Source organism: Diadema antillarum, unplaced genomic scaffold (genome assembly GCF_040938485.1).
Source record: "Diadema antillarum isolate AM-2024a unplaced genomic scaffold, OU_Dant_1.0 seq00001233_RagTag, whole genome shotgun sequence".
Taxonomy (NCBI): Eukaryota; Metazoa; Echinodermata; class Echinoidea; order Diadematoida; family Diadematidae; genus Diadema; species Diadema antillarum.
In genome coordinates, this window is record NW_027272021.1 from 201,070 (window position 1) to 221,316 (window position 20,247).

The window sequence follows — 20,247 nt, forward strand, 5'->3', positions numbered from 1 at the left end:
CAAGCAGTGTTTGTTTGTGAGACATTCCCTTTAAAAGGTTCTGATAAATAAAAGGCTACTACCCCAATGTAGTGTTGCCTCCAAAGGTTAATGCTAGGCATTTGCTGAAAGCCCACGACTTCCTTTTCCAAGATTAAGCCAGTTAGGAATATATGTGCCCATGCGAAGCTCATTACATGTATGGCCAAGGATTATTTAAGAGTTCAGTGGCATTTTGCTTCCGGAGGCCCTTGAACATGAATATGGCATAGACACTCCAGCCACACATGGGAACCAAGTCTCTGTATGGGTTTGGGACTGTGTCCAAATTGAGCACTTTAGCAATTGGTATCAGCACTAGGACAGTGGATTTGGTACAGTTGTGACAAATTCTAACTTCCAGAGAGCCTCCCTTTCAAGAGTGACTAAAATTTCCTGCTTTGGTTTTGAAAACTTTGCATAGTACTGTTTATGGTTCAAAGTTATCAGATGTACAACAAGGCTGGAACAGTTGAGAGTGTGTATATTACAGACCAAAAAGCTGATATAATTGCATTAGCCTATACCTAATCTATCATTTTATGAATTCAAACATCAATGGGATGTTCAGGCATTCTGTTGAATGAAGAAGGGTATTCAGATTTCCATTTGTATATCTTGAATATATAACAGTTTCCCCCTGGACATTATTAAGGGAGTCCAACATTAATCCAGTGAAAGTGTTACCGTGTGTTAAAGTATTTACTAATTAAGGAGAGAGAGCTCTAGAGAATATACATCAGGGTTATGCTTTTTGACATACCAAAATATCAGCAAGTCTGTCTGAAATGTGTAACTGGCGACAAACACAAGGACACAAACAAGGGCAATACCAAATGTTTTGTGAGTAGCTTTTAGTAGAATATATGTCAACACAAATCATTAGAATAAATCTGTTTGAAAATTGTCAACAGATTTCTGAATTTTACATATTAAAACTCTGAAATCTTTGCTCCATTATTTTATTTCTGATATTCTGGGATTTTCTCCATAGAAAGAGATGAAAGATGATATGATGTCATTATCTGCTAATGCCATCCGATTTGTCTGCTTTTTAGGCTCTACTTGTATTTCTTATAGATTTTGTTCTGCTTTGTTTGGTTGAGCGTTGTTATGATCATAGCTCATTGTATATTTTGGGCCAATAATTGGGTCAGACTAGTTTAATCTTAGCCGCAGGATGAGAAAAAAAAAAAACTTGATCCACGAGCAGATGGAAATAGCATCTAGGTACAATGTTGGAACTTAAGAAAAGTGAGTTGACATGTCACTGGGCTGTCTGTCAGTCTATAAGGGTTGCTATAGAATGTGCATTACAAAGTACTACCCTAGTACTCTTGTATTACAAATGGGACATTTTTGCCGAGACAACAAAAATTATGGCTAATTGAGATAGTAATCTTGAAATGAGAAGAAAAAAAAAAAGAATGAAAGTCTGCAGGAAGACAGAAGTGATGACTTTATTGTGAAGAACACAGTGATTGTTGTCATATGTTTACACCCATCATGAGATATAAAAAGAAATAAAGTACATGTATGTAATGAAGATAGTTCTTCTAGACTGCTAAGGACATAAGGATTGTAGTGTCAAAGAAAGGCCCATACAAATTTTCTGCAGATCTCGTTATCCTGTTGAACTGATGCCCTCTTTCTCTCATCACTTTGAACGAGATTGTCTGCGCCAACTTCCCCATCATTAGTCCCTCAATTTACCCAGTGTGAGGATCACACAACAAATCTACTCCGGAAAGGCGCAGCGACTACTGCTCCCCTATGAGGGATTATGAGACACTTTGTTATCAGATTCCCTTTCTCTCCTCCTCTCTCACCTTCTCTCTCCCCCTCTACTTCTTTCTCTTTTTCCCTTTGTCTTTCCATCTCTCTTGCCCCGTCTCAGTCCCAACCTTATTTTTCATGTCACATTCTTTCATTCTGTATCTTAGCATGCTGCTTCTTTACTCTTTTTTTTATGTTTTTTTTTTTCTGCTTACAGTATCTGCAATCCAATGCATGCAAGTATGAGAGTGTCTGAGTCTATAAAGAGATAGCAAGTATTTATGGCATGGTGGCATGAGTAATGCTTGTGATATATTCTGGAAAGTGGAGCTCATGCATATAACAACATGAACTCCCTCAATGTCACATAAGCAAGAATTAAAGTGTAAAAATCTTTAGAGTTGAGCTAAAGTTGTATGTTAGTCTAGGAAAGTCCATATTTTCAAATTACCACTTTCCATACAAGAAAATCATATGTTTACCTCTCTTTATACAAGATTTTTGTATGTTTACCACTCCTTCAACAACAGAATTATATTCCTAGGTGTACCTACCACTTCTGATAATAGAGAAACATATTTTACCACTGCTTCAATACTACAGTACTTGCTAGTAAATTGTGAGTGTGCATAAAAATGATGTTGTGTAAATTTTTACATCTACACTTAAAGACTTAATACTCATATGGCTTTTTCTCCCTCTGTATTTTTCTCTGTTTCTTTTACTTCTTTCATTCTTCTTCTTCTTCTATTTCTTCTTCTTCTTCTTCTTCTTCTTCTTCTTCTTCTTCTTCTTCTTCTTCTTCTTCTATTTCTTCTTCTTTTTCTTCACTGAAAACCAGGTTACAGTGTTTCAGGCATCTCATTCCTAACAACCTTATTTCTTTGATTGCATTCTGAGTAGCTCAACAATCTCCGATAGTTCATCATTCATTTGCCCACGTGCGCAGAGTGATTGCGACAAACTGGAACCAAAATTGAAGAAAAGTGAACAGTAAGTTCAAAATTCTGAAAAAAAAAGTTATGTGCTGTCTTGCCTGACTTTTAGCAGAGGAACAGAAAAAGGTTTATCTATTAGACATAAAAGTTAAGACTGTCTGAAATCACATTCTATTCATTGAGTAATTCTCATCCATGTAGTCAACCTCTGTAGTTTTCAATTCTGATCTTTTCAGACATCTTGAGCACAAAAGTGGCATCTGGTTATCATAGGCACGGAGCACATAAATACTCAAGCAAAAGTAAATAAGATTGATATATTGGGGGGAAATGGTCACTGCTTTGCTTTTATTTTGTCAGCTATTGTCGGCTATTCTCTGCACTATTTCACATATTACACCATTGATGTCAAATTTTAGGAGAAAGCTAAACAGAGTTTTGGGCACAAGTGTACCTGTTTCCTTCTTGGCACTGTTTAAGTACACATATAGCTAGTATTATCTAGCTTTACTAATATTATAGCATAACTAGCTACAGCAGCTGGATGGAGCATGCATGTATTGTGCATGAGTTTCATTGAGTGAGTCGCACAGCAATACAGGTTCAGATTTTGCCCAAACAAGTGGCATTGGGTGGGCTCACAAGAAAAAAAAAAGGTTATACTCTTGCATGATCTACTTGAAGCATATATTTTGCGACAAAAAAGAAAGAAAGAAAAAACACAAACTACTCCATCCACAACACTTCCAGATTTTCTGTGCAGTAAATTTGATTGCAGAGAGCAGCACATTCATACGTGATGTCAATAATAATAATTCAAGAAAATGTAGGGTTGTCTTTCAGTGAGGAAAGCGTACATGTAATCATCGATGGGTTAGGGGAGCACAACAGTGAGATTCCAAACAGTCAATGAACTCCCCACGGAGAATGAGAACATGTTAACTGTGTCAATTCTGTTAGATTTACTTCTAACTACGTCCCTTAAATGAAGTCATCATTAATGGGGGAGGGAGGTGGGAGGAAAGGTGGCAGGATTCCATAGCATTCAATAAAATTCCTTTTGGTAAATGGACCTGGAGGTGTTTGTGCCCCTTTGCTTTGACTTATCCTGCTATCTGCATGTGATGTCTGAAGCTCATTATAGACAGGGGGTGGGGGGGGGGGGAGGGATGGACCATGGCAAGATTCTAATTGGTCGATAAAGTCCCCCTGGAGAATGGGGACACAGGAGATTGGTTCATCTCTTTGCCATTATTGACGAGTTTGTACTTGTCTCCTATACCTCACTGGTGATGATCGGGTGGGGGCAGTTTTCCAAGTAGCGGGTGAATTCCCTGTGGAGAATGGAAACATGAGAGTGTGGATGCCTTCCTTTTCTGGTCCTTTTATACCTCTGCTCATCCTTTGAAGCTCATAGTCATGAATCAAATGTGTTTCCTGTGGAGCGGCAGTCTAATCCATTTCCTCCTACACAAGCCTGCTACACTGTCTCAGTGGCCTTTAGGGAAATCTTGAGGCCATACATATGCATTCATCTAGATTTTTCCCAACATGTCCTTTTGTTGTAAAGATTTGTAGTGAGAGATAGGTGTGTGAGAAAAATCTTGTACAGTTTTGGTCATGTAGTGATAAAGCTCTTTGATGAATTTGATGTGAATGCTGAGATTGGGTTTGGTTTTCTTGTTTTTCAAAGGAACTGTGAAGTTCATATTGATACATTAAGGCAAGTTACTGCAGAGAAGCTGGCTCCTAGGCCCTCACATGGCAAGTGAGGAAAATAAGGTATGATGGTTGAATCCCTCAAGTCATGGGGTAAGGTTGCTGCAGGAATCATCCCTTTGTCTTTATATGTTGGAGAAAGATTAGATAAAACTACTTTAAGTTCATAAGATTTTTTTTTATCAGTCCTTCTATCCAGTCAGATTTAGATAAATGACAAGAAAGTCAATATGATAGTGCAGGTACACAGGTAAAGATATTTGCTGATTAGTTTCATTGAACTTCAGGATAATCAAAGTCCACTCCATTCTCAAGTTGATTCTGATAAAATGATATCAAATATTAAGTGAAGAGTGAAAGTGAAAGTTCCACATGTCTTCTCAACGTAGCTGGATTGATGACAGTCACGTATGCAATGAGATGAGATGATGATGTAACTGTCTCTCACTCATCTCACAGATCTTCATTCAACTTGCTGTAGCAAAAAAAAAAAGCTCCTGAACTTGCTCTAATGACATCATACTCTACAGTTGTAAGTATGATAAATTGATAATTATTTTCTAAAGAGCAAGGGATATGTAATTGCTGACTTATTGATTAAAAATAATTGTGGTAATGTTTTGAAATATAAACCCATGAGAAAGTTGTGAGGTGATGACATCATTACCCTATCTTATTTTGAAAGTTATGTGATTGTTGCCGATAGTACTCTCTAAAAAAAATCGAGTGAAAATATTCACTCTTAAAAGAGTGAATACAAAAAAGAGTGAATTTAGAGTGAAATTGGAGTGAATTTTGAGTGAAAATGTTCATTTTCACTCGTTTTAGAGTGACCTCAGGGATCACTCCAAAATCTTCGAGTGATCCCTGAGGTCACTCCAAAATGAGTGAAAATGAACATTTTCACTCAAAATTCACTCCAATTTCACTCTAAATTCACTCTTTTTTGTATTCACTCTTTTAAGAGTGAATATTTTCACTCGATTTTTTTGAGAGAGTAATGTTTTATAAGGACACATTTGACAATTGAGTTTCCTGTTTTAACCCGTTGAGGTCGCGCTGATTTTGCTACAACATGCATTTCCCAGATACCCTTGCCTGAGCATACTTGGGACTCGTCCTCAACAATGTAATGTTAATGATTTGGTCTCTGGGTAGAAAATGCCCATGACATCATAGAATCTGCTGCACAAAAATCTCTAAAGGATATATTCCAATGAGAATAGATTTGCAGTAGGTTGTATTTGCTGTTTAGATCTCAAGCCCCTCATATCCACATGCTGTTCTGATGGACTTTAATGTAAGAGGTTTAATGTAAGAGGTTTAATGTGAATTCTGCACTGTCATAAAGAGTGTCAACAAATGACTTACAGTTTCTATAAACACAATAAATGATGAAAATGAATAAACGATCAGCGTCATAAGTATAGTCGTCGTTGACTTCTAGGGCCCAATGTGTATGGTTGATACTGTTTACCGACTGTTGCTAGTCACGTGGAACAAATCACTGTTAGGGGTCAGCATCATTTGCCCATTTTCTTGTGTAGGTATACATATGGTGGACCATTTTACCACGTTAGCACCCTGCATATATGTGTAGCAAGATAAAACAAAAATGTGTTTGTTTTTGTTTGAATGTGCACTTTAAATGGTATGTTGGTGTGTTATGAGTGTTTTTCAAGAGTACAAATGAATAGCATGTATGTTGATGGTATGCTTGTGTGCAGAAATTTGTTAGTGGTTTGAATTGTAAGAAGTTAATGTTTTCCCTGAAGTGTAAATGCAATCTTCAGATTGAATTCATGCAGGACTTACAAGAGGCAATGGTGGTTGCGTCCTGGGATGAAAAGACTGCATTCTGAAAAGCTTTCCATGGTACATGTATAATGAGAGAAAAAAAATCAAATCATGCTGGCATTGTTATTTGTTCAACTGTTGGGAGTTCTCCTTGGATGCCAAATTTATCAATTCAATTTTTTGACTGAGAGCTAGGACAGGACACAGCAGATTATGGAGTGCAGCAAGAGGTGTGGGCAGGAGAAACAAAAGCGAAAAATGTTTGGCAGTAACCAATTGCTATTAATATGTGGAATGGACTTATATATAGATTTCAAGTTGTAGAAAACATCTGTAAACTATGGGCATGTTCTATGCAATTCAAATATAAAAAGAATATTGGAATGAAATCAATAAATACAATAATAGGTCAGTTACTCTAGGTTGAAAGGGGACTTCAACATAAACATGTTTATGGATCCAACAAAATGCCAAAATATTAGTAGAACACATTCTTGAAGTTTTAGGATATTGGACATTCCCTTTAAAATTATGAATATTTAAAGTTTTGGTTAGATTTATATGCACAATTGCTATTCATGAAAACTACAACTATCCACTATATCACGTCAGTGGAATGTCACGTCAGTGAAAATATGTAATGAAAATCCCACATAACAACTTTTTTTTTTTTTTCGTTAGATAAGTATGAATTCCATCAACCTGTTGCTGTCATGTGATAAAAGTGATATTATTTTCCCTGCCTTCTGAAGGATGTAAGTCGGGTACTTTTTCATTACGCTAAAAATAGGAAAACATATATGAGCCTTTTTTAAATTTCTGTTATTGTTCTATTTTTGTGACATCGTGATCTCAACCAGTAATGATGGCACATGGAACTAACCAAAATTATATATAACTTGAACAGATAGTTGAGAATTTCCGAAAACTTTAATGTGTTCTGCTCATATTTCTGCATTCACTGAATCCACATATACAGTAGCTTTGGGTAAATTCCCCTTTAAGGCTAGCCTTGTCAGAGAGACACTCTGTACCATGTGTGATGTGCTTCCACTTCTGACCAATAAAGAGTTGATGTATGGGGCTCTGTGGAGTGTGGCTAGGGTATTATCTAGAACGAGTTTTCTGTTTCCTTGTCCTGAGAGATGCGCACGAATGAATAATTTGAGGGCTTACTATCCCATTTGCTCGTCCTGCTTCATCTCCACTAACATATGTAGGAGAGAGAGAGAGAGAGAGAGAGAGAGAGAGCACCGTATAACAGTGGAAAGTGTATTTGTGGAAAAGATGCTTGAAATTTTAACATAGTAGTATCATGTAACTTGACAGAGTCAAATGAATATCTGATATGCTGTAAAGTTACAGGAAGTTTTAACCCTTATAAATGACAATAGTTTTGTAAATTAAAGCAGTGAAAGAAGAGAAATAACTGTGTAAGTTTGTGATATGAAATCAAAGATTAGTAATGTTATGGCAATGTGGATTCTTACAAGTTAGATGTTATGGTAGCCTTTGCTCATTTTGAAATAATTACTCTGAAAGCAATGTCATGACATCAATTTGTAATGCATATGCAATGTTTTTAGCATTAATTTAACTCCTTTCCCAAAGAAACAAAAAACAACTACATCAGTTGCCAGGATAAATCAAACATATGAGATCTCTACCTGTAAATGCAAGAAAGTCAAGTTTCTGTAATTTTACCGTCAGACTGGCTCAAACATTGATTGTGATTCTTAGCTATTTGTCACATTGTCTCCACCCTGTGGGTCACAAAGCTATTTTTGGAAGCCAATATATCTTGCTGCTGCATTTTGAGACTTATAACCTTTTGTCAGCAGCATGATAGATTTGCAGTCCGATAAATTACGGCAACATTCTCTCTCCTGTTGGTCAAAACCTTCTAGAATATGATATTCTATTCTTTTGTTTTTTTCAATAATCTTTGTTTGATTTCTATAATTTCATGTGACAAAACATTCATCTTGAGTGTATGCACACAATATACAATCAACAATGATTGATCAGCAAAAAAAGTAGTCGGTGCATAACCTGAAACACATTCAACATGCAGCTGACATTTGTACACACATTTATATGGAACTACACATAAGAGAGGAAAAAAGCCCTCCCTGCCAACCCCCTTACTTGCCCCCCCCCCATGTAGTTCTAGGGTCCCCGCTCACTTCCCAATCATACAACCCAATAAACATCCCAATTTATACAACCCCCCCCCCCCCCCCCCCCCAACGCGCACATACACTTGTGGATATTGAAAGGGTGTGGTAGGGAATTTGGCTTGCTGGAGTGAAGATTCTTAGCTTTCATGTCTGTTGGAGACAGATACAATGTTCAATGTACAAATGTGGGATCAAAATGTCATATTTTCCAGACAAAAAGAGGCCCATCAATTTTAAAGGTACATGTAACTGAGTGATGCTGAAAGCTTTCGAAACAAAGAAGGGAATGTGAGGAATTCTTCAGTTCTCATTTCTGTATTCTAATGTAGTACACACAACAATTTCATGGTTGTTACAGTGGTACAGTAAGCATCATGGGGTACAGCTTTATTGGATACATAGGCTGAATAACGGCTCAAATGCATGTTATACTTAGCTGATAATCAGGTAGGCTTTTTGGTTGAATGGGTAGACATTTTCATAGTTTCATGCAGAAAGTCTTTAATATGGGTGTAAATATAATTTCTGAAGAAACTCTGAGGTGCTGAGTGGTAATAAAACGCTTAGTTTCATGTTTTAAAGGTGCATAGTCCCGGTAGTGTAGAGGGCGCTGTTGATGATACTGCCGATCACCGTTAGCATTGATACGAAGATTGCCGAAGTTTAGCTGTCATCAGGAGTAAAGCGCATAGGTGTTGCTAAGCTAGGTAACGTTGCCTTCGTAATTGTCTTCGTTGTCTTCTCTTCGCATCACGCAGTCTGTAGTAATGCCAGTGTGTGCTTCTTATTATGACATCACAAAAGAAGTTAGCTAAAGCTGTCATCCCCCTCAGCCAAATCATGAGCCGAACTGTGATTGGACCACTGACTACAGTGGATCGGACTTCTTCAGACTCGGGGAAATGGGTCACAGCGTACGCATTTAACTAAACCACCGGGACCATGTGCCTTTAACATGTTGAATGTGCTGTGTACAATTATTTTGCTGCATCACTACAAAGTAGACATGTATGCATTTATGCATGCCATGTACAAACCCTTGCACCGGCACTATATATACTACACAAACTGCTCAAATGATGCATCACACGTTACCCTGGGGTACCGTAGTGACCTGGGTTACCGCGTTGTGTAGCGCCACCTCACGTCCACTCGAGGACAGCTGCAGAGAAGTGCATGCACTGTGTGTGCGTGTACATAGTCCTTCCCATGCCACTGTATGTTACAGAGCTGCCAACTATTACGGATTTCCCGTAATTGTTACGGGAAATGATCACGATTACGGGAGTACGGAATGTCGCCTCAAAATTACGGTTTTTGGAAATTCCGATAATGCCCTATCGCCTATGCAGCAATTGCAATATACACTGTACTAGCAGACTACACACTGTACATGTTTCATTCTCCAGCCGGCCCGCGTTGCCTGGTTGCCCGCATTTGTGTGTGTCGGTGTCTGTGTACTCGACGTGTGTGTTCGTAGCTTCCATTATAGAAAAGTGTGCGCACACGCAATTCGCTGCTTGCGTACTGTGTACACCGAACGGAAATTCGCGCGCGTGAATCCCTGTCGCCTACGGACCCTGGATGTTTCCATCGATCGCCATGGGATCCCCATGTGTGGCCGGCCGGCTGGGGACCGGAGCTAGCGTGAGTACATGTAGTAGCTTAGCTACACACTGTAGCCAGCTGCCACTATAGACAGTACCCTATTTCGTTTTGAGTCGGGGTAGAAGCGCTCCGTTGTGCAATGTCTGCTTCTTTTTCTCTACTTCTTCCGTTTTTCCCTTGCCTCCCAAGTACGAAATGATTTTTAGAGTGTTGTGTGTGTTTTTTGTAACGTTATTGCATCATTTTTCTGCAAGGAAGAGGTGAGTTTCTGTTCGTGTACTGATGATGTGCACTGCAGTATGTGCAGGTGAAAAGCGTTCGAACTTTCTTTCCCGAGTATCGTGGAAACTCGATGTATTTCTAGGCCTATAAAAGGAGATCTCATGTAACAGAATACTTATAACAAACTATTTTCAGGTCAAAGTGAATTAATTTCCCTTGTTTTGTATCGTTTATTGACGATCTCAAGGATCTCGTCGTAATACCGAATTTCCAATGTGTAGATCTATTTGATTTTCGCGTAGCTTTCGGTGCTGCAAACTTTTGCTAGGGCCTAATCTTACTACAAAACTTATCGTTCTATTTCTGTTGTTTCTCACACCTCGTTTGGTACGATTTCTTCTATTTTATATCACTTTATCCGTTCCCTTTATGCTTTGAAATATTTAAACGTAATTCTTTCAAGTGTCTCGCACTGTTATTTTCGTAACGGCGATTTCTCCGCTTTCGTGCAACACTTTTTCGAATCGAAGCGACGTGTGTTGTCTTTTCTAAATATTTGTGTTGTTGGGAGGTGTTGATACTTTGTATTTGTTATACTTATTTATTTTCCTCGGTGTTTATCTCGAGGGACTATGCGTGTTTCTTAAAGTTAATAAGAAAAGGCTAAAATGATATGAGTGATGTCTGATGGTGATGATGAAAACCGTATGCTGGTACAAAAAGATGTCTTACTGTGAATGCTGAGCGTACGTGCCGTTCGTTTTATTTCACTTCTTATTTCACCTCTTATTCTTCTTTTCCCCTTACTCTTCTTTCCCCTCCAAAGGATGATAAAAAAAGAAATTACATACACCTCACAACAAAAAGATCCACGATCTACCAACCTTCGTAAAGTTAAATCTAAATGTTCAATATCAGCAAAGAATAAGGGGAAAGCACGAATGACAATAAATTAGAGCGAAGAGATTGTGAAATACTGAATACACACAGTCTCTTCGGCTCGAAGAAACTTGACACCCACCGGCCTCTCCCCTTGTGGAAATTTCCACAAAAACAGGTGCCACACCCAGGTGCGTGCCAGACGAAAGAATGCGCGCGCTGGAATAAACAGCGTGTTAGTATCCTGGAAATATCGATCGAAGAACCAGCTCATTAGTTGAATTAAAGGAATCATTGCAAAGATATCGTGATTCTATATCCTTTCTTTTGGCGCATAGTAGGAAACATCAAACAGTCGAATATATTGTACTTAATCGAATATCTTATGTTCCCTGAACAATAAAAAAGGATCAATTAATCAGTAAATTAAAAATGCAATCACGGAAATACTTAGAAGGTCTCGTATGCCCAGACAAATTCACTACGATTAGGTCCAATGAGATGCAGTCATCACCTGGTTAGACAGCAAAATCATGACAATTAATTTCAGTTCACGCTCATCATAACTGCTTATTACTTTTCAAAGTTTTGGCTATCAACATTCGTTCGTAGGTGTTTTTTGTTTGTTTGTTTTGTATGTTTTTCCTCGTGAAAGACGTAATGACTTTTTCGTATCGAATTTAAACTCCATGTTTACCGTAAACAAGCCATTCAGCTCAGCTATGGCGCATTCGATCCATCGAACTTGCAGTAACCTCCTAGGCAGGAGCACATGGGTCTTTCCTTTAAACTTGAAAGTGAAACCACGTGTTTGCACATTGGCGCAACCACACACAGCGCGGCAATTTTGCGATCATCTATAGCAGAGTTTCCGATTCCAGTCAGGGTAAAAGAAATTGGAATACTTCGGAAAATACTGATGTTTAAAATCCAGTAAAATGAAAAAGCCTGAAAACAACGCATGATTATGTTTTATAGTAAACAATAGTTGGAAACACCGAAGAGAGTTTTGCATTCGCTCGCACAGAATCTTTCTTGAGAAGATGAAAGCATCCCCCCTCCCCTGCTAGATAGTGGAAGCTTCCATAACCAGCCCAGCAAGTTTCTGGAGGAACATACATGCACTTGTACACATGCATTGCGCGAGAAAGCAATCAATCAACGCTGAACATTGCGTAGTTTGGATTCTTTATCGTGCTGGTGTCCAGCTCGATACTTCGGCATGTGTCGTAATGTTTTGTTTAGAGCCTGTAGGCCTCATTATGTCGACGAGTTTAATTCAAACAGCAAAAAGAGGGAGATGGAGAAATTACGGATTCTGGTGGAAAAATACGGATTTTGGAGCTGCTGAGTCCGGATTTGTGCTTCCAAAGGTTGGCAGCTCTGATGTTATACGATGCATGCATGGCACGCTGTGCTAGCAATGGCGTGTGCTTCAGTGCACTGCAGTGTAGTGGCTAGCGCCGCTAGCTCCAGCACCAAAATAATTTCCACCTTTTGGCAACCCAGGGTACAACCTTTTTAAAAAAAATGAATAATTCAACAAAATGGCTGATTTTCATTTTTGTACCCTGGGATACCATTTATGTCATCAAATAGTGACGCACCAATCACTACAGTGTCTAGCTAGCTTGGGAGAAAAACGATCATGGACAAGCCAACTCCACTAAGACTCTAACTTTTCTTCAGGCTATTTATGGAGTGATAAACTTCCGGTCACCATTAGACCTACACATAGTAAGATGACCTGCACAAATTTTGATAAGTTTTCAAGTTCTTTTGTAGGAGCAACCCAGGGATCAGTTGCAAAGAAGCATGTTTTTATTCATCATTTTCCTTCGAAGCATTTTGTGAAAAATTGGGGTTTTTGTGAAGGATGTTGTTCAACTTCAGTGTTTACAAATGTCTGAGAGATGAATTGTGGCTGTATTGACATACCATGCTATGTATTTGATTCAGGTAGGTGTATCATTTATGTGTTAGATATGTAACATAAATATATCATGCTCACCATTAAATAATGTACACTGTTTAAATTGGGCAATCGTGCAGAGACTACTATACAAAGTGGCACCACTTCACAAAATCAGGTGGACTTTCAGGAGTGTTTGAGAAAAAGGACTTCTGCCCTTCCACCTTATCACTTGTCACTGTAAGTTTATGGTATGTTGCATCTACGATGAAGCTTGCTCTATTGCCATTGTACTTTGCAGAGCCTATCATAGAGCGAAGAGGGATATAGATTGATGTTCTTTTAATCATCCCAATAAGACACTTTATGCGGCTCATTAAAGGCAGGGCTGTCATTATAGTGCCGCTGATTTCCCATTAATTGCATGGGCCTTCAGTCTCGCTATCGATCACACTTCAGAGCTTTAGGTACTCATTCTTGTCTGTCCATTTCTTCTTTTTTTTTCACATCTTCACTCATCCTGTACCCCAGTTTGATAGAAGGCAAATTCTCCACTGTGTCATCTGCAGTGTATGCCTATATCATTTGTGTGTTGGGGGATGTGCGTGTGTTTCTCTAAACATCTCCTTGGCATGAGGCGAAATTCCGCTTTGTCAAGAGAGAAATCAAATGCGGCCGGTGCATCTTATTTGAGCAGGAATGATAGTGGGGAGTTATGAGATTCATAGTAGGTGTTGTTGGTCTAAGGTTCTCATTGAGGCCTCAGATATCAGCAGTGTTTTGGAGGTCTGTTATTCAGTAACAATGGATATATGTTAGAAAAAGAAGTCTGGGAGAAAGTCTGGATGAAAAGACAGTGACAACAGAAATTAATAGGTGACTAGCAGAACGGTCTGTTGCTGGAATGTTTTATCGCGTACAGTGATATTATTGTATTTGATATAAAGGGCAACCATCCCATGTTACTTTCTTTGAGGCAACTTTTTTACTGATGATGACTCTTTGAATATCCTATTCCAATATAAGGTGTGCAGTTATTTAAGTTACAACACACACAATGACAGTTTCTAAATACATCTGTACTAAAGTAATTAGAATGCTTTCAACTGATTGGTTGTTGCCTTGGGTGATCATGGAAAAATTGATTTGTAGGTTTGTAGGTTGCAACTGATGTATTGATAATACTTAATGAAGTGGGACTAAAGCTGTATATATGCAGCTTATTGTGCTGCTGCTGCTGCTGCTGCTACTACTACTACTACTACTACTACTACTACTACTACTACTACTACTACTACTACTACTACTACTACTACTTGTGGCACTAATAATATGTTTGGTAAAACTAAAATTGTTATAATTCTGTCTTTGAGGAAAGTTTTAACATTTTGATTTCTTTAACATACATGTATGAAACCAATTGATTAAAAACCTTTGAATAACCAGATATTGATACATCCATACATATGAGCTTTTGTAGAGCTCAATACAATTTGATAGATTAATTGTGTTACTTCTTTTTCCTTCCTTCTTCATTACTTGATCTCTTTTAGGTTTGACAAGAAATTTACACATATTAGTCTATAGACTAAAGTGTCAACAGTAATAAAGTATTTTGTGTTAAAGGCTGTCGTCTTTATTCTGTGATGTATGACCTACTTCAGTCACACACATAATTAACATTTATACACAATGTGCAACATAGGATGGCTGGAATATAGTAGGTCAGCTAATCATTTGTCATTGATTAGAGTGGAGGAATATTAAGGGTGCTGTAGGGAATGGAGAAAGAGAAAGTATTGGCACCTTTTGATTTTGAATAATATGATCCACACCCGAGCTTTTGCAGTGTCTTATCATCTAGGGTACTAATGCAAGATTAGATTTTTTTTTTTATGTCAAATGCAGAATAACTTATCTGTTGCTAATTGTGTTTGTTATATGTGTAAGCTTTGATTATAACAAAGCATTGTCAGATTTAATGTGAAAAGCAAACATTTTTGTCCAACACACAGTCAGAATCAAGTACGAACCATTTTGAATTTACATTTGATTATCATATTGGTTTTGAATGTGAATATACAGTTGATTGATTGATATTTAATTTTTGCAGTTTTGTTACAAAAGTAATATACAAATACATTATTCTTTTGTACAAATCATAGGATTGTTTTAAAGAAGAATGAATAAACTTGATGAATACAAAATATTGACAATCATTTTATACAGATTACATCGTACATAGATAGTAAAGAAAAATAATTTAAAGGTACAATCTAAGGGGAGCAATTGCAGAAAAAGGCTGTATCCTAATAGCTTACGCTTGAGAGTGGAAACAGTTGACAAATATAGATGATGTTTGTCCAGGGTGAGTACTGGGGATAATCAATATATTATTAAAAATAGGGGGTAACAAATCAAAAGCAAATCTGAAACATAAAGATGCCGTTTGTAGAGTTTTTATATCACATAATTGAACAATACCATGGACTCATATGTGTGCCTCTGTGTATGAGTGGGTTTTTTTTATGTGTGTATGGAATTTGTAGTATGTAAACATCAATAGCAACACTTATTGCGTCTGTACAGATATTTGGATTCAGGTGCGGGAGGCATTTTGTTGTTGTTGTTGTTGTAGTTGTTGTCAGTGAATTATTTAACACAGCCACTGAGGAAGCACTTCAATGCTTCTGCTCAAGCAACCACAACACCAAGGGCTTTAAGCCTCTTCCACAGGACTAGGCAATAAAGATAGCTTGCTTTGCCCAGGGGCATAGTTACTGCTGGCAGCGGACTTGAACACTGACCTCAAGATTGGGAGCCTGCAGTCTTATCCACGGAGCTACAACGACTCAAGGCAGTAAAAAAAGAAAAAGGAGGAGGAACATGCAACATCCACAGTTTCCTCCCCAAAAGTCGATGAACAGTAGCAGCTGCTTGTAGTTGTGACAAGATCAGGTCCTGAGGAATGTATATCATGCTTTCCCTTCCTCCCGTTCCCCAACCCTCCATCTTTACTTCTATCTCACCCTTCCCCCTTTTTTTTTTCCCTCCGTGCAGGCTATCGCATTGCCACCCATCGCCCGCTGGCCATACCAGAACGGATTCACTTTCTCTACCTGGTTTCGGGTGGAACCTGTCAACACGAATATTGAGCGGGACAAGCCGTACCTATACTGGTAAGGAGAGTGACATCCTTGTTGCTGCGAGACCTCCCACTGAAACTGGTTATAAATGAGACATGTCATTTGTAACATTAGAACTGAGAATGTTCTCCTTCATCTTGATAGGATGGTGGAATGCATCAATCATAACTCTGTGCCGCTCTGTGGAGCAAGTGAGCATCATTAATTGTTAGTCTTTACATCATAGCAGTTAGTCTTGTACACAGAGTAAAATTCTGTTCTACATCCAAGTTTACACAAATTAGTCAGTACATTAAATGCAAACAAATAGAACAGTGACATTTTCACTGAAATTTGACCCTAAACAATGTTAAAATTTGGGAATTGTGAAGTTTTTTGTATTCAGAAAAGAGGGATATTGGCCACAGTAAAATGTGCAAATTAGGCAATCTTGAGAATGATGTCATTGCCTCACAAATTTCCTATTTCTAGTACACTAGAGTTTCTATTTTGATAGGATTTTAAGAATTCATCTCAATCACATCAATTGGATCCAATATTTATAGGTAAGCAGTGCTGAATGGTAGGGATAAGAGTGACTGAGTTATTGGTGGGTAAAAGAACTGTTTTGTGATACTTGAAAGAGACAAATATTATTATTCTTTTTCTTTTTTTTGAGGCAATGATCAGACTTTGCCCAAACTTTGCAGGGACCATTGTTATGGATAGAGGATACATATGTATTCAAATGGTTTGGATGGGTCCTTTTGGGGCCAAATTCATTGGAGCCCAGTTTTCGATACACTTCAAAGATCTCATTTTCCTGAATCCAGAAGCAATTCAGCTAAGTCATATTACATTCTTACACTTAAAGAAGTAAAATGCATGATCAGATTTTCAGCAAACTTGGCATGCAGAAGTCTGTTCTCAGTGGTAGGGAATACAAAGTTGTTCAAACTGTTCAGGTATAGCCCCTTGGGGGAACCAAAGGCAGTCCCTATAGGTGAAAGGGATGTGAAAGTGACATACTTTTCCAAATCCAGACACAGGACAAGGATTTTATATTACACATACATTTGTATTGCATGCATAAAACTTAAGATTTTAAGTTACTTCTAGCCACATTGTAATGCATTTGGATACTGTTAGAAGTGAAACAAGTTGCTTATGAAAGCAGCAGTGGTGGCCAATTGGTAGTAAAGACATTTTCACTAAGGAGATTGGGCAACTTGTTTGAATAGACATTCATGTCTCTCACATTATTAATCCTGGGGTGTAGGTGTGTTCAAACTTATTTGAATTCTACTTGTGTTCCACATTTAGTCGAGAAGTATGATCCTCCAAAGCATTGGTACTATGACCAATTGTTGTGGGAAAGATATTGTCATGTGCAGATCTAAATGTTTGTGAATCCTTGTATTTTCTGAGCTCTATCCATTTTTTGTTGTTGTATAGATCCATCTCTTTGTAGAGCCTTTCTATGAAGAAAGTGTATAACACTTTCATTCTCATGACCTTAGAAGTTCTGAAAATGTAGAGATTCTTTTTATTAACTCTTTAATTCTCACAATTTTGGAACTACTTTAATCCTTGCATTCTAAGATATACTTGAACTCCATAATTACTGTATACACTGTTATTTTCGCGTACAAATATTTTCGCGAATGAGGAGGTCACAGACATTTTCGCAAGATGTTGTTTTCGCGAATTGACACAGAGGCCTACATAAGCGCACTTCTACCTTAGCGTATGGTGACATTTTCGCGTGTTGTTAAATTCGCGGTCTAACTGTGGTTCGCGAAATTCACAAAAATTAAACCCTTGCAAAAATAACAGCTTATACAGTATTTCTGCTTGTTTGTCAGCCTTCAATTCTTTCAGTTCTTAGAATTGTTTGTGTTTTGTCAACCTTTGATTTTTGGCAGGCTTTTTGTTCCTGGTTCTTCAAGCTTCTTTATATACTTTGTAACTCTTCTATGTTTTATCCTTTTCTGAGTATCCCATTATCAATTAGTTTAAGGATGTGCAAAAAGATGAAGTCACTGGAAACTTAATTTTCACTGAAGGTGGCCTCTCACCTTCACTAAAATGCTGTCAAGAGTATATGTGATTAGCTCTCAGAGAACCATGATATCACTTCCAAATACTAGGTGCCAATTGTTAAACAAGTCTGTTGCTTCATTGCACTCAAGTACATGTATATGCAGGGAAAGAAAACACCCAAAGACTTGAAAAGATTTTGAGAAACTATTCAGTAGAAGAGACTGAAGAACTAGGTCTGGGATAGTATCTTCATGTTACCTGCTGGATGCTATCTTTAGCTGTATAATTCAATTGACTCTCATGGTGTCTTCTCCTGCCACTGTCAGTTAGGGTCAGATATCCCAGCTTCCCTCTATTTTGCCTTTTTTGTTGCAAGCTTTGATTGATGGCTTGGGGAAATGGATGTGAAATAAGTGTTACAGATGGCACATGCAGCTTGCAAAATGCTTGTCAAAGAAGCATTCTTTGTAATTATTTCAAAAATGTTGTTTGTTTGCATATTCTGATAAAAGATATATACAATATTATAAAATAAATGAGAATTTCAATGTGAATACATATTCATTTTAAATAAAGCAATGAAATATAAACTTCACATTTGTTAATTTTTTGAGTAAAAATGGGTTAGCATATGAAAGATATCATAGATATTTTTCAATGATAAATTCATGAAAAATGAAGCTAGCCTATGTTGTATTGCTCAACTAAGTTAGCTGAGTGCATGCAACATCACAATCATTTGACCTGGACCATTTTTTTTTTTGGAGGTATTCACCTAATTAGGTGATTAATGAGGTGTTGATGTGTGCAGTGTTGTTTTAACTATGATCTTTCCTCGATCTGCTCAAATATTTTCACAATACATATTGCTTCAATTTAGCTATCTTCATTAGATATGACAACAGCAACAAAAACCATCTCTACTTTTTCAGGCAATTTCAAATGAGCATCCGCTAATGACTCAAACTAGATGTGCATTATCACTCACATTATAAAAATATCAGTGTATGTTTGCATGTATGCAGACATAAAACACACACACATATACACACATACACACAAAAACAGTACAAAAAGATTATTCCGAGCATACACATGTGAACATCAATAAGATAACATTTTTTCTTCTTTTTGTTATCTTTTACTGGCAGGTACTATTTCTTGCTTTGTTTTAAAGACTACTTTATCTACAAAATATCATTGGTTGAGAAGGATAAGGGCGTTAGGTGCCACTAACCCTATGTAGAACATGAACGTCAATCTTCTGTATGCCTGGTATGTTTTTATCACTGCAATGCATTTATTATGTGTTGTTGTTTCTTTCTCTGTAACTTTGCAACCAAATTTCAGCTTTAGGACAAGCAAGGGCGTTGGCTACTCAGGTCACTTCATGGGTTCATGTCTGGTCGTGACCTCTGTTAAGGTCAAAGGCAAAGGGTTCCAGCACTGCATCAAGTATGACTTCCAGCCAAGAAAGGTGAGTTGCTGGGACCATGGTTGCAGAGCATCAAGCCTCCAGGCAATTTTTTTTTTTTTTTTTTTTGGGGGGGGGGGGGGTGAATATGACTGAAGGGAGACACTCAAAATTGACAGATCAGGGAGAAGATATTTTAGTGTCATGATAATTGCAGCTTGAAAATCATTGCTAATCATGAAATTTCTTAGCAATAAAATTTGTTCACATGTTTTGCCCAATAACCATTTTTTCCCATATTCATAGATTACTCTGGGGCCATACTAAAGCACCCCTCTTTTTCCTGCAATAGTTGTCATTTTCTTTTTCTTGTTTTTCAATTTGGCACTGTACAGGAACTGTAGGCAACGTTGCCAAATTCCCATCCTTTATTAACTCACACACAAGCAGCAACTTGTCAGGACAGTGACCTCTCTGTTATGGTCACTAAATGGTGCAATTTCACAGGAGCTTTCATAGATCTGAGTAAAGATATGTAAACTCACTATATAGCTTGAGTATTAAATGCTACCCTGGGCTTACAGAAATCAGTGTACTATGGCTCTGTCATAATGCC

At 37.7% G+C, this 20,247-nt stretch overlaps 1 protein-coding gene across 10 annotated transcripts in view; it reads left to right on the plus strand.

Annotated features, from left to right (window-relative positions):
* LOC139745071 (neurobeachin-like) overlaps positions 1-20,247 on the plus strand; it is a 444,680-nt gene that overhangs the window by 129,860 nt on the left and 294,573 nt on the right. For all 10 annotated transcript variants that reach the window (XM_071655484.1, XM_071655489.1, XM_071655485.1 and 7 more), the window contains exons 6-7: positions 16,110-16,228; positions 19,568-19,694. In XM_071655484.1, the coding sequence (XP_071511585.1) occupies positions 16,110-16,228; positions 19,568-19,694 (246 nt within the window). The remainder of the gene's footprint in view (positions 1-16,109; positions 16,229-19,567; positions 19,695-20,247) is intronic.